The sequence below is a fragment of the Nyctibius grandis genome, chromosome 12, assembly GCF_013368605.1.
Source record: "Nyctibius grandis isolate bNycGra1 chromosome 12, bNycGra1.pri, whole genome shotgun sequence".
In the NCBI taxonomy this organism is placed as follows: Eukaryota; Metazoa; Chordata; class Aves; order Nyctibiiformes; family Nyctibiidae; genus Nyctibius; species Nyctibius grandis.
This window is the reverse complement of record NC_090669.1, coordinates 667,971-681,439: the sequence shown is the minus strand read 5'-3', so window position 1 is coordinate 681,439 and position 13,469 is coordinate 667,971. Positions and strand designations below refer to the sequence as shown.

Here is a 13,469-nt window from a genome sequence, read left to right as displayed (position 1 = left end):
TTGTGGCTCGTGGGACTGCACCCCCAGCAAAAGGCTCTTTTGGCTCAGGGAATGTTTGTTCTGGGTTTTTACTTCTATGAATCTTAACTCTGCTGTTTAAATATGGTCTAATCGTGAAAGAGAGTGAGGATGCCTTATGTTCTCCACTTTTGAAGGATGCCACAGCCTTGAGAGACAGCTGTGTCCTTTGGGTCTGCCATGAATGGGATTCTGGATTTTCACAGTCCTGTTGTTGCTCCTTGCAGGTGACCTGAGACATCAAGCTCCCTTGATCCGTGGGGTCTTTCAGAATGGCTGATAGATTCCAGAGCAAAGTGGTTAGGCCTCGTAATCAGAAGCTAGTCAGAGAGACAGAGTCATCTGTAACTGTAAGTACCTGCTGTGGCCAGGTAGGAGCTGTTAAGGCTGGAAACTCCCAGTGTGTCCCTCTGCCTTCCCCTCCTGTTGTCTAGCAGCACCGTGAGGCTAGACACCACCTCCCTCCCTCTTTTCTGCCATGCTTGTGCTGGAGGTGGCTGTCATGGTGCAGTGGGATTTGGACTTTGTGCTGCTTCAGGGAAAATCTGGAGTCTTGCCTGAAAGTGCCACTGGAGCCAAGTGAAATGAACGTACCAGGCATTGCACAGGAACAGCCAACGCATGAGCGTGTGCTTCTTTCCATCCTCTTTGTGCGGGCAGTAATATCTTCTGTCGTGTAGGCGACTTGCCAGTGCTGCTCTGACCGTCCCTGCCCTCCAGGCAGCTGAGCACGTGGTGGGCTGCTCAAACCCTGCCTGAAGACTTGGGAGACGTGGCTGGTCCCAGACAGAACAGGTTCCAAACCAGTTGTTATAGTCTCACATCCTGTGTGGAGCACAGATCCAGCCCTGCCAACAGCAGTGGAGTCTGGGCAATTCCTCATTCCCATCCCCAAACGTCCCCTTTGCTGACTGGAGATGACCTAGTGCTGAGGCTCTGTCAAGGAGATATGTCTGCGTGCTTCTGTGGAGGGATCTGTGAGGCCAGAAGAGAGGGAAAACAAATGCAAATTAAAAAGAGAACTAAAATTTGGACCCATTCCTTTCCACATCAGTCTTGGCACAACGCTGCTTTTCTCCTTTCCTCTGGCTCGCCCAGCAGTGACACCTCCACACGCATGTTGGTCGTCAGCATTGTGCAAGGACGGAGTTAGGGGATTTCTGGTAATTCCTCCCCACTCTCTTGAAAGGCTCGATCCAGCAAAACTAAAGAGAAAAGAAATGCCCGAAGAGCAGAAATCCCCAAACATGTCACCACAAATCATGAAGGAGAAGCTAATGGGACAGAGCCAGTTGGTTAGAGCATGTGTATTCCGCTCTATATCATTAATTTACTGATGTTAAATATTTCAGTGTGCAACTTAGGGGACTTGCAGGACTGTCCTGGTGGCTGCGATCACAAATTATTCATCAGTGGCACTTGAACAAGAAAAGCCTTTCTGACCAAAGGCATTTCTGTAGCTCTTTGCTGATGTTTTGCATTTCAGCTGACTCCCTCCACCTTCCTGAAGGAGATGTCTCTTACCACCGAGCAGAGGCTGGCCAGCACTCGGGCGGGGAGGCGGCCCCAGATTATCCAGCCTCTAGACATGAGTGAAACCTTCCATCACAAGGTAGCCTTTTCCTGCCCTTTTCCTTGCTGTTTGATGTGACATTTGAAGAGCGTGCGTGTGACAGCCTTGCCTCCAGCTTGCCTAAATACCTCAGCAGCTAGGTCCTGTTGTCCTTTCAAACTGCTGCTGGTGGTGGAGTTCCTTCTGCTGGGGGAAAGGCAAACTATTTTTCCCTGTGATGTCCTGATCTGTGCTAAGCCAACATAAATAAGCTCTGCTGAAATCAGAGGGTTTTGCTGGAGTTCAGCTAAAGCACAGTGTTGGGGGAAGGCTGAGGCAGGACACAAAGGCATGATCTTGCCGTTTTCCACCCTCCCTCTGAAATAGCCACCTCTTGCTTTGGTGTCAAATGCTTGGGGTCATGACTCCCTCAACGGTGGTGGCGTTGGCCTTTGAAGGCCGTAGGCCCTATGGTAGTTAAGATTTAATAAACCCAATTGCATTAATGCTTTGGGTTGTAATGATGAGTGGGGACCCTTACGGGGTGTTGGGTTTGCAGGCTGGAGGATCCTGCCAGATACAGAGGGGAATCCCCTTGGGTAGAGCGCAGTGGATGCGCTTTATCTGATCAATGTTTACTTAGATAATATGTTTAAAACTGCTTTTCTTCCAGGACTGCTCAGTATAACACACAATCCAAATGGGTAGATTACTGAGGGAGGCTGTTGAGCAGAAAATTGCCAGCAAGAGACCTGTAACAAAGTGGTTAAGGAGTGCCCTAGACAGCACAGGAGGTTGGGACCGCATCAGATGAGCGCACAAATAACTGCCAGTGTGCTGCAGCTACTGGCTTCAGCGTGACCGTGACGTGTGGGGAGAAGCAGGAGACCTGCCTGTGTGTTTTGGGTGGGAACAGTGCAGCTGTAATGGGGGAGACAAAGCAGGGAGGAATTTTCTCAAAGTAATGCCTCTGCTCTTTCAGCGTTCGCTGTTTGTGTATATTTTCAGACATGCTTCTGCAGTGGTGTTAAATAAACCAGCAATAATAGAAGGCAATAAAACATCCATTTAAAGCTCCTGGAAAAAAGGAGATACCAAGTCCAGTCTTACTGAAGTCGCCCAGTAGTGCTGAGAAAAGAGCTGACCCTTATCGCCAGTCAGCGTTCACCTTGCTTGTCTTTTTCCTAACTACGGTGTTCCTTCCTTTTGGGCCTTACCTCCTCTGCTACAGTTCTCTTCTTAATGGTTTCTGGGCTCTGTATCAAAAAAAGACATTTTGGGAATGTGTGAGACTCGATCTCTCTGCCTCAGAGTAAAGATCCTCCCAAAATTGTCTCCTGTGGAGTCTCCTGTAAATTCTTGGGTTTCACTTGCTCCGTGAGTGCTCGTAGCTCTTTAAGTGCTCTGGAGCTGTGTGACCACGTTAGCACTGGGCTCTGCTGGAGGTGTCAGCACTGACTTAAAAACTAGACTAAAGCCTCCTAAAAGATGTTGTTTGCGTTCAGGCGTACACAAGAGCAGCGCTGACAACCAAATGTAGGCCAGAGACCGTGGTGTGTAGTGCCCTGGCTTCATCCAGCTGACATCTAGAACAAATTTAGTTAATTAAACTTTAATTTAAAATGATATTAACTTTTGAAGCAGCTGTTTTAAAATGCCTTGTCAGCTCTCTGAGCCTGAAAGAGGATGTCAGAGGATTCCTGGGAACCTTAAGCTTTCTGTAACGGAAAGGAAGGCTGACGTTTGGAAAGTAGTTGCAGGGATTTGAACTTTTAGTAAAATGAATTGAAATGATGCATCTAAATCCCCTGGCTGCCACTGAACATCTCGGTCTAGGCCTTTGTGGATGTAAACCAGTCAGCAGGAAGGCCAGGCGATGCAGGCTTTGCAGAGAAGTCTGAAGTTTGACACTTGCTCACAAACACAAGGCACGCTGCCCTTACAGACGAGGGTTTCTCCCCACCAGAATAACCAGGTTTTTACCTGTCAGCTTGTTTTTTAACTACAGATTTCTTGCAAAGCTTTTACCCTTGGGTTAACGATTTCTAGTTTCAAAGTTTACCTTAATCTTTTTTTTATTTGGAGATAAATACGTCAGTTTTTTGCCCAAAGGGTGAGCGTTTCAGCTGAGAATCCCAGCTGTCCCTAAAGAAACGTCTAGTGGAGATTGAGCGACGGTGCGTGCCCAGTAAATCCATCTTCAACGTGCAGCGTTTGTGCTCGGTTGCTGCTGGCACCCAGCGAGTGCTGGTAGAAACCTCTCTGGGTACATGAACAGCACAGACAGGAGTTTTTGGCTCTCTGGTGAGAATCTTTGCGTTTTCTATAGAACTGCCTTAAGGTTTAGGTGCAGCTTCTGTGGTTCCCTAGTAGCCAACTCATCCAAAGCTCTCTGGGCTAGCAGAACAACTAGCCATCTTGTTATGCATCCTGCACTGATAGCAAATCCATCCCATATGGATCATATGATGCGAATTTTACCTCGGGAATCGCTGCAGTGTGTTCCAGTAAAGCAAAATATAAGCTTGCTCTGGTCCTCTTAGGTTATCCCATCTGGTATGGCTGCCAAGTCCTTACCCAGTTCGGTAAAATATCATACAGGTCTTTCATCCAGGTTGGGTAGGGTCCCTCCGTGGGTCTGGTGCCTGGTATTTTGTTTGCAGGTGCCACCTTCAGTTTGGTGTAAGTCATCTCCTGCGTTAAGGAGCTGATAACCTCCCCCCCGGGGTTACTGGTGGCGAGGCAGCCTCGTGTGCCACGGGCAGGGGGTTGGCAGCTGGCTGCGATCAGAATTAAGCGGTCGCTGCCAGGGACAGATGCTCTTCATTCCTGATGGAATGTGACATCACGTACCCACCGGCACAGCCAGCAGTGCTGCTGGGGGGTGTGTGTACGTGGGGCCATGGTACTGATGGCAAAGTCGCCATCTCCTTTTACTCCCTTTCCCCGTGTGTCACGTTGCCTGTAGCACCGTTGAACGGGGCTTTTCTTGTCCCTTTTAAGAAGACTGCAGGTGAAGGGGTTGGGTTTCTTTATAAGCCCTTTCCTTGGTGAGGATATATCCTGTTAGTGCACACTCTTGTTGAAGCCTGGGCATCCTCCAGATGTTATTCTGCCCATCTGCAAAGGGTCCTGCCCTGCCTTCGCTGCTTCTGCCCCGCTGTCACCTGGAAGCAAAGGCAGCTGGTGAGGCACAGCTCTTCCCTCCAGGTCCTTCTTCCCAGGAGGGGTCAAAGGTCCATCATCATGCATCACTTCAGTTCCATCTTTCTGAGGTACCAGCCTTGGTACATGACTTTTGGCTCGCTCATGCACAGCGTCCTGTCAAGGGCTGAGCGTTTCTGGCTGCTGCTCCTTCTAGCTGAGTTGGACTAGTGATTCTGACAGCTGTCAGTACCACTTCCTTGAGTCAGCCATCATTAAAGGTTTTACATCATGGAGGCTGGTTTCTTTTTGTGGTTAAATCATACTCCGTGCCCTCCAGTGAATCCTGCAGCAGCTTGTCAGTGTCGGGAGCTTTATGCATTTGGATCCTGGGTAAGAGATGGGGTGTTTAGAATTGGTGAAATCCCGTCAGACTGGATAAATTCTCATAGTGGTGTGAGAAGGTGGTTTAGCAAAGGGATCCGCATTCCTCCTCCAATAGTCTGTGCTAGTTCTGCAAGAACAAAACTTTGGGGTCTCAGACTGTCAAAAGAAAGCAATAGTGCTTGAATGATGTAGTTAATGAATGTCTGTTAGTCATATAATGCCAGGAATACACATAAACACAAGTCAGAGGCAACTAACTTGCCTGATCTCTAGCCTGAAGAGCCTGCTTTGCTTCTGCCTTGTGCTGGTTTTCACAGGTGCAGCTTTGGGAACGTTACAGGAGTTACTGTCCAAGTGCGGCTGTGCAGCAGCAGAAGTCGGGGAGGGTGGTTTGGGGCAAGATGGAGCAGTAAAAGGGCTGGGAGCAGGCACAGGGCAGAGGAAGGCGAGCTGACAGGGTGGAGGTGGTGTGAATGCAAGTGGGGAAAAAAGCAAGCGTGGGAAACTGGGTTTCTTTATCCCCTGGATGAAGAGAGCTCGTGGCTTTCAGGTGCGATCGCTCCAGATCCCACACTTGTTCCAGGCTTTCTCCATCAGTGTTACAACACTGAAAACTTCAAACAGCCATAATTATCCCCCAGTCTAGGAGTCCCCTTCGAGCTGTCTGATCTTTTTTAACTTTCCATGGTGTGTGTTTTTTCTTTCCTACCTGCCTCCTGGAGCAGAAAATCAATTTAGCGAGCGCTGGAGAAGGACCAGTTGTCTGCGTGCACCCGAGTGAGATAAATTTCGGCAGTATCCAGGTTCTCCAAGATGCTTCCCAAACTCTCCACCTCTCCAATCAGACCGTCATCCCTGCATACTTCTGGGCAGAGATGGTAAGTCCCTGGGGGGCTGTTGTCCAAGAGAAATGACTGGTCTGTAGCAGCATGTGACTTGACTTTTATATACAACATTTCCATATCTCTGAGAGAGAAAGCAAGATATTCCATCACAGTGCAGCAAGAGGAGCCTGGCTCTGAGTTTGCATAGTTGTAGGCGAATCCAGGAATGCAGGGACCTCATACCCTAAGATGTCTGTTGGCTTATCCCTGCTTGCCACGGTATCTGCAGGTCGGTGACCCTTGGGACCAGAGTGTTATCCTGTGCTCATCCCCTGGATCCTGGGTCTGCCTGATGTGCTTTTCCGTGTCAGGTTGCTTTCCCAGCTGCCAGGCAGCCGTTAGAGCCTCCTCTGGATCAGCAAGGGGAGGGTTTGCCTTTTTCGTGGGTAAAGACTGAAGGAACAGGTCAATGTGAAGGAGCCGCTGCAGCTTAGCTGGGGGCTGGCTGCTGACCAAGGTGGCTGTTTCTCCTCCTTCCCGCTGCTGTCATCTTCTGTTCCTGTTGCCCGAAGTGTCCGATTTTTGCCACATTGACAAGTGTGAAGGAGTTGTATTGATTAATGGAAGCATTTGCTCTCCCTGCAGGAAGGCAGAGAGGAAAAAGCATCTTTATTTGGTCGTTTCCTACTTGTTCTTTGTCACTTTGTCTTCTCAGGGACCTTTCATTCGGCCATGAAGAATGACATCTGTGGGCATCACAGAAGGCAGCTGCACATCACGCCTGTGTGATCCGGATAGAAAAGACAGGCCTAGGGTGTAATTCTTGTTAATCAGTGGCAGCTTTCTCCTGCCTGCATAGCCACCATGCTGGGTCTGTTGTGTGCTACCGCAGGGAGGCAAATGGTGGTTTCCTGCTGCCTTGTAATGAGAGAGGAGAGAGAAAACCTTCCTTGGGACTTCCTCTTCTAGTTGATGGTGCTCTGGTTCCTAATTTGGGAACCTGGCCTCCAGCTAGTCTTATCCTCATCATTAGCAGAGGGTTTTTTGAGGGGTTATTTAAAATGCTTTCCGTGACTTTGAGGTGCTGCTTGGTTTTCCGATGCTCTTCTCTCTTGGGCTGGCTGATGTCCTGTTAGAGCACAGAGCTGCCAGCCTGATGGATGGAAACTTGAGCGAACTTCACCGAGATCAAGCAATTGCTTGGGTCATGTCAGGCCTCCAAGCACATTGTTGCTTTCCATTAAAAAAAGGAAAAACCCCTCTTCTTTTACAACATTGCACTGTTTTGGGTGAGTAGTGCCTGTTGTCCCAAACGCATCACTGAGCTGTGGGGCGTGTACCACCATCACCGTGATGGACACTTCAAAGCCATACATCTACATCCCAGTGCATTTTGTGCTGGCCAGGGAGCATTGTGTGCATTCCTCCTCTGCAAGCTTGCTCCCTGTGAACGTGGTTTTGGGTGGGCTGGGGGTCCAGCACCTTTATGGCCCCATCCGTAGAGCGAGGTCCATGAGAAACGAGAGGAAGAGTGCACTTGGGAAGCCCGGGTCGTGCCCACAGGACAATTTTCTTTTTGCTTATTGCTTTACTGCCCTGCTGTAAACACTTGTAGCTGAATTTCCCAAAGCAGAGGGCACTGGGGCACCTTGCTGCAGCAGATGATCAGTGGGAACAGAGTGCTTCAGTCCTTCAGGGGCTGTTGAGAAGCACTGCCTAACTGTGGGGAAAGAGGACTTGGTGTTGGGGTTTTAATCAGCTGCTTTTGCAGAGCTATTCTTCAGGCTCTCGGCAGTATCCCCCAGCCACGTGGGGTCTGAGCAGTCCTGGCTTCCTCTGGCCTTGAGCCTTTGTGCAAACCTGGCCACCGCTGGGAGGAAGCTGGGAGAGATGAAGTATCTTCCCTTCGTGCACACTGCAAAGGAGAGGCTGGGGGGGAGAATAACCTTCTCCTGAGGATGAACATCCCTTGGGTTGGGCAAAACTGGGTTAATGAAGTGAGTCTGTTAAAGGAGGGTAAAATACAAGTTGTATAAGCTCCTGCGTAGGTGCTGTTTACAGACACCATAGCTTAGATTTGGGGAAATGAAGCCTTGATGTTCTTTACCCTCATCTCTTTAGTCCTTCCTTTTTGTGCACCCCACAAGACACCAAGGTCCATGGTTCCCATCCTAAGTTAGTGTTTGGCTTGTCTTACAGGCTGGCAAGTGCTCACACTGGAGGATTGAGCCCAGTAAAGGAGTGATCCCCCCTGAGACCGAGGTGTCTGTGGCTGTCATAGCAAACTTGGATGACACTGAGAAGTTCAAGGACGAGGTGAAGCTGTTCATAGAGAACAGCCATACCTACACCATCCCCGTCCGGGCTGTTGGCTTTGGCACCACGATTGTCACCGACGGACTCTTTGCTCCGGAGCTCAACTTGGGGCAACACTTCAGGTAGGATATCTCATGACTCCCACTTCTCCCGCGGGCTCAGCAAGGAGGAGTTTTGCTGTAGGTGCTTCAGGCTGGTTCTGCTCTGCATTTTATGACCACTTGAAAGTCATTAGATACCCTCAAAAGCCACCAAAATGGACAGCAGTTGTTAAATTCTCCCTGAGTTGCCCTTAGTTATAATCCATTTATTTCCTCGCTTTATCAAATAAAGATTTGGAGGAAAACAGCAGGTCCCGGAAGCCTCTGGCTGGAAAATGCTACATGACAGGTAGAAACAGATTTCCCTTTGCAATAACCTTGTTTGCTTTGCCACTCACCATTGGAGTATCGTTGTGCAATGGAGGAAAACCTTGGTGGTAGCTTGTTAGCAATTCCTCGACTAAATTAACGGTGCTGTTTTATTTCCCTGCTGCCCGGGAGTGCTGGAGGAGCAGCAGAATTTGTCTTTGCCCTGTATCTCCCCCCGCTCCCCTGCCAGGCCGCTCTGTATTAGACAGAGATGCTCTTTCCTCCTTTCTCCTGCCTGATTTCCTTGTCAGCTCCTTCATCAACGCCGCAGCGGTGGCGCGAAGGATGGGCAAGTGAGAGTGGCTGCAGGACGGGCTGTGGATGGGAGAGGAGGAGAAGTCTGCTGAGGTTGGGAGGGATAAATGGAGAGTGTTAATTGAAAGAGCTTAGCTGAAGGAGGGGATTCACTGATCCTCACGCGTGTGTCTGAAACTAGGTGCGTCCTTAAAAAATAAGCCTTTTCCAAGTGCTGTTTGCCTTGTGATGGAGACCTCTTGGGACGAGAAGAATAGTCTTCTCGAGGTGCCTGTTCCATTCCCTGGCTGCACAGAGGGTCCAAAGTGCTCCTATACCTAAACCTTGGGGTAGAAAAAGCAGGTTAATCCTACCTTAAGCATTTAGGGTAGATTTTTGGGGTTTAAATACGCATCCATGAGCCATCCACCTAAGCAGGGATGTTGCAGGGAGGCTGGTGCTCGTCCAGCGTTTCCTGTGCTCTGTGCAGCCACAAATTGACTACGCAACGCAGGGGACAACGTCGGTATGATTTGTGTCATCGTCCTCTGCCCCCCTTCCCGTCTTAGCCCACAGGCTCTGTGTGGAGTTGTTGCCGTTGCTGTGGGACCCAGGTAACATCTCGGATGAGTTGGGCTTTCCCACAGCCACAAATTGTGCATCTACCCAGAGCTGCTCTGAGCTTTCCTCTGGTGCTGTCCTCACCATAAACCATTTCATACTAAGCTTGTGTACATCATTTTTTAACAGCCTGTTTCAGAGACTAGTTTGCTCTGTACAGTCACTCTTGTGTTCAGCTGCTTGCGGCAGACGTTCAGTTTGAGCCACATATTCTGTACCTTTCAAAAAGACAGTGACTGTTCCAGGAACAATTAATTTCCTGGTTGTGCTCAGATTTGTAGAGGGTGCAATAATTACTCCCGACTAGCCTGCAGTTAGTGTTTCTTTACATGAAGGAATAAATTTCCATGGAATATTCATTTTTGTTTATATCTAGCTCTGGTTATTCATCTCTTGTTGTTGCTGCGTTCCCTCAGCAGCTAGATCTGGTCTTGCTGCTGTGTTAAGGCCAGGTTGGATGAGGCTTTGAACAACCTGGTCTAGAGGAAAGGTGTCCCTGCCCGTGGCAGGGGGGTTGGAACTAGATGATCTTTAAGGTCCCTTCCAGCCCAAACCGTTCTATGATTCATATTGGGGAAACTTCTGCTAATCCTATATTCTCACAGTGTGTTTATCTTCCTAAAACACCAAACCAGCTGCACTGTTGAGGCAAAGGGTGGTGTCTTGGGAGCGATGGGGGTTGGATGCTCCCCCAGGGATGGAGTGCCAAGGGGAATAACATGGATACCAGGGCAGGGGCCCCAGCAGTGAGGCAGGTGGTTCCCAGGTCACCAGATGGGTCTATATACCCTGCAGCTCCCCCACAGCACCTTCAGAGGAAGCAGCTCCCAACGGGGAGGTGACGTGGCAGTGAAGGTGTTCCTCCATCCGCTTGCAGCTGGGACAGGCCAGCTTGGTGAGACCTGCAGGAAGCACCTCAGAAAAAAGCACTCCGAGTATTAAGCCCCAAGGGCTGGTGATGCTCTGTCCGCAGGGACTGAGGTGATGCTCTGCACGAAGCTTTTCCTTGCTGTACGCAAACGGACCGGCTGGTGGGTGGTGATAAAATTGGGGGCAACCAAGGTCTGGGTTTTGGGGAAGCTTTGAGCTAGGTCAGCCTCTTTGGAGGTGGCTTTACTGCCGAGTGTGTGTGTGATAAGGCCATTGGGGTGCTGAAGCTGGGTGACCGCTGGGAAATGGCAGCTCCCGTGACATTTTCCATCTCTGCTTCTCTCCTAGCCTGAGTCCCTGCTGTTACCCCTTCAAGATAACGAACAAAGGCCGACGCACCCATCACCTCTATTGGACAATGGAAGGTTTCTCCGCATTTCGCCAGCGTCATCGTCTCCCTGCCCTCAGTATCGCCAAGGGCAAAGGTTCCTCCCAGAGCCCCAAACCTGCCTCCCCCGTGTTCCAGCTTCGCCCAGCAAGCATGGAGCTGATGCCAGGCGAAACTATGGAGGTGATGCTGGAAGGCCTCTCCAGCACCCCTCAGGTGAGATCCCCCCCGAGGGCTGAACCTTTCCCATCAGATCACCCCCCCGGGGACTTTTTCTGCAGCCCCTTGACATTCGCCTGAGAAAATGAGCAAGTGCTTTCAAGAAACGGTTTTAATGCTACGAGTTACCATGGCAGCACCAGTTGCTTTCCTTGCTGGCCACCATCAGTTGCTAAGGCTTTTTGTGTTTCTGTAGCTACCATGAACCCAACTTGCTGATACCAAACTAGGGGCTGAAGGAAGCGTTGCTACTTCAGGGGGCATAAACGGCAGGTTACAAGGTGTCGTGTGCTGAGGCAGAAAGGAAGGGCAGAGAGAGTAAGTCAGGCTTAGACCAGGAGTGTGGGCAGAAAGTAAATGAAAAAAATGCAAAGTAATGTATGTGGGGGAAGCAGTGAGTAAAACAAAACAGCTGTGATGGGAGGGAGCATCTGGTAGCAGCAGCATTTTTCCTCTGTAGACAAACATGGGCAGAGGGCTTGTCTAGCACTGAGTCCTGGAGGAGAGAAACCAACCCAGTGTGTCAGCTCTAAGGATCGGAGTGACGTTCTCCACACGGGAAACTGTTCCCAGGGATCATTACAATTGACAGCTTGACTTTTGTCAGTGTTTCCAGAACAGTCTCGCAGCCAGCCCTCACGTCCCAAGGGCAGCCAGGTCTTGCAGCGCGCTTGGGTGGCAGCTCAGAGGGGGTCTCAGCAGGATCACTGGGCGTTCTCCTCCCTGGCCCCTTCTTTCCAGGGGAAATCCAACTCTGCAGAGAAGCTGCCAGCTAACCCTACTGTGCATTCCCTGGCTGCAGGACCACTGGGCACAGATGTTTAAGCAATTGTGGAGTAAATCTTCATTAAGCTCCTAGTGATACTAGTGTTTTGAAAGGTGTTTTAAAGGGTTGCCTCAGTGGTAGCTTGAAGAAGACTTGGTGACCTACTCAGTTGACTGTGGTGGGACTGTCCCTGTGCAGTTCTAAGCCCAAAGATTTTGCTGAAGAGGGGAAAAACGTACCAGAAAGGAAATAAAATGCTCAGAGCATTGGAGAGGATGTCTTGCCTGGAAAGATGAAAGGGCATCTATGAGCACAGCTGTGGCTACCTGGCTCCTGCAGTCAAAGCCAAGACCCTGGGAGTGGGCTTTTCCCATTTCTTGGGTCTTGAGAACTTAATACTCTTCAGGTTGGTCAGAAGCCCAGTTCCCTGCATTGCATGTGCAGCATGGGTGATTTTGGAGGCTGTAGGCTTCCAGGAGGAGTTGGGTTGTGGTGTTGTACAGAGGGAAGAGTGAGGAAGGAAGGGAGAAGCAAAATCAGGAAGAAGTCTTGAATGTAAGAGCATCCAGCTTAACCAGAGGGTTTTCATGTGAAGTGCAGGACACCTCTTTCCTGGGGAGATTTCTTTTAAAACCAGCTCTAGGAGGGCACAGGACATCCTAGGAAAGACTGATCCCCTCTTTACCTGGAGGCAGGCTGGCTGTTGGGGTTTTTCCCGTGTGTCCTTTCCCCTAAGCTTCCAAGGGAGGGTTTGCTGGCGTTGGTCCTCCTATCACCTGTTTCCCTTAATATAGTTATATATTTTTTTAGTTAGTTCCTACAGCTTCCTGTAAGCATTATGCTTGGCAATGGGACAGATCAAAACAATAACCATTTGGGGCAGGGATCGTTACAGTTGGAGGCAGCACATGGCTCACGAGTGACTTGTGGATGTTGGGGTGTGGCATTAGGGACATCTGAGTGCAGAATAAATAGGATGCAGCATAAAAAGGAAAGGGGGCTGTTGAGGAGACCAGTGATAGTAACTTTACGGCATTAACAAGGTCCATGGCTAGCAATGCAGTGTGTTTTCTGGGCGCTCTGCTAGTACCCGCTGGGTGACGTGTGACTCCTGCATGCAGGTAGTGAAGGAGTGGCTGCTGTGTCACGCCAGGGTGGGGACCAAGCCAGGGAAGGAAAAGATAATGCAAGTGGACGTCACGTGCGAGTTCGTTGCTCCCGCTCTGCAGATATCCTCCAGAGAAATCACTTTCCAGGCGGAGAAGGTAGGTCTCTGCATTGCATCCTGGCATTTAATAGCGTGGCTGATGGATGGAAGCCCATGGGACGTGTGTGCCTGTGTTCAAAAGAAGTTAAAGAGCTTCTCCAAGTCCACCACACTTTGGCTATTGGTTTCAGCAGGACCAAGCTTCTGCCATTAACACCGAGATCCTAATTTCCCTCCGCTGGGTTTGGGGATGGTCTCACCAGCTCTATTCTGCCCTTCTTGATGTGGAGCCGACATTGAGCTGCTGAGCCAAGGGCGCAGGGTGCGACGTGTGGGACCCACGAGACCAGCGCGGGCTTTGCACAGCCACCGTGTGTGCTGGGGCTGCGGGTGGGAGAGCGGATCACCGCAGCTGAGCGGTGCTAAGCCCCATCCTCGCCCCTTCCTGAGGCGCTTTGTCAGGGGAGGGAGGAGTTTTTTAGACATGGGAGTGGTTTTTAACTTCACCGAAGT

General features: G+C 50.1%; 1 protein-coding gene across 1 annotated transcript in view; it reads left to right on the top strand.

Annotated features, from left to right (window-relative positions):
• Positions 1 to 303: 303 nt before the first annotated feature.
• LOC137669473 (hydrocephalus-inducing protein homolog) overlaps positions 304 to 13,469 on the top strand; it is a 65,074-nt gene continuing 51,908 nt past the window's right edge. Inside the window, 6 exon segments of the mRNA XM_068411574.1 lie at positions 304 to 368; positions 1,505 to 1,630; positions 5,827 to 5,979; positions 8,125 to 8,363; positions 10,725 to 10,980; positions 12,871 to 13,014. Coding sequence (XP_068267675.1) covers positions 1,532 to 1,630; positions 5,827 to 5,979; positions 8,125 to 8,363; positions 10,725 to 10,980; positions 12,871 to 13,014 — 891 coding nt within the window. The 5' untranslated portion in view covers positions 304 to 368; positions 1,505 to 1,531.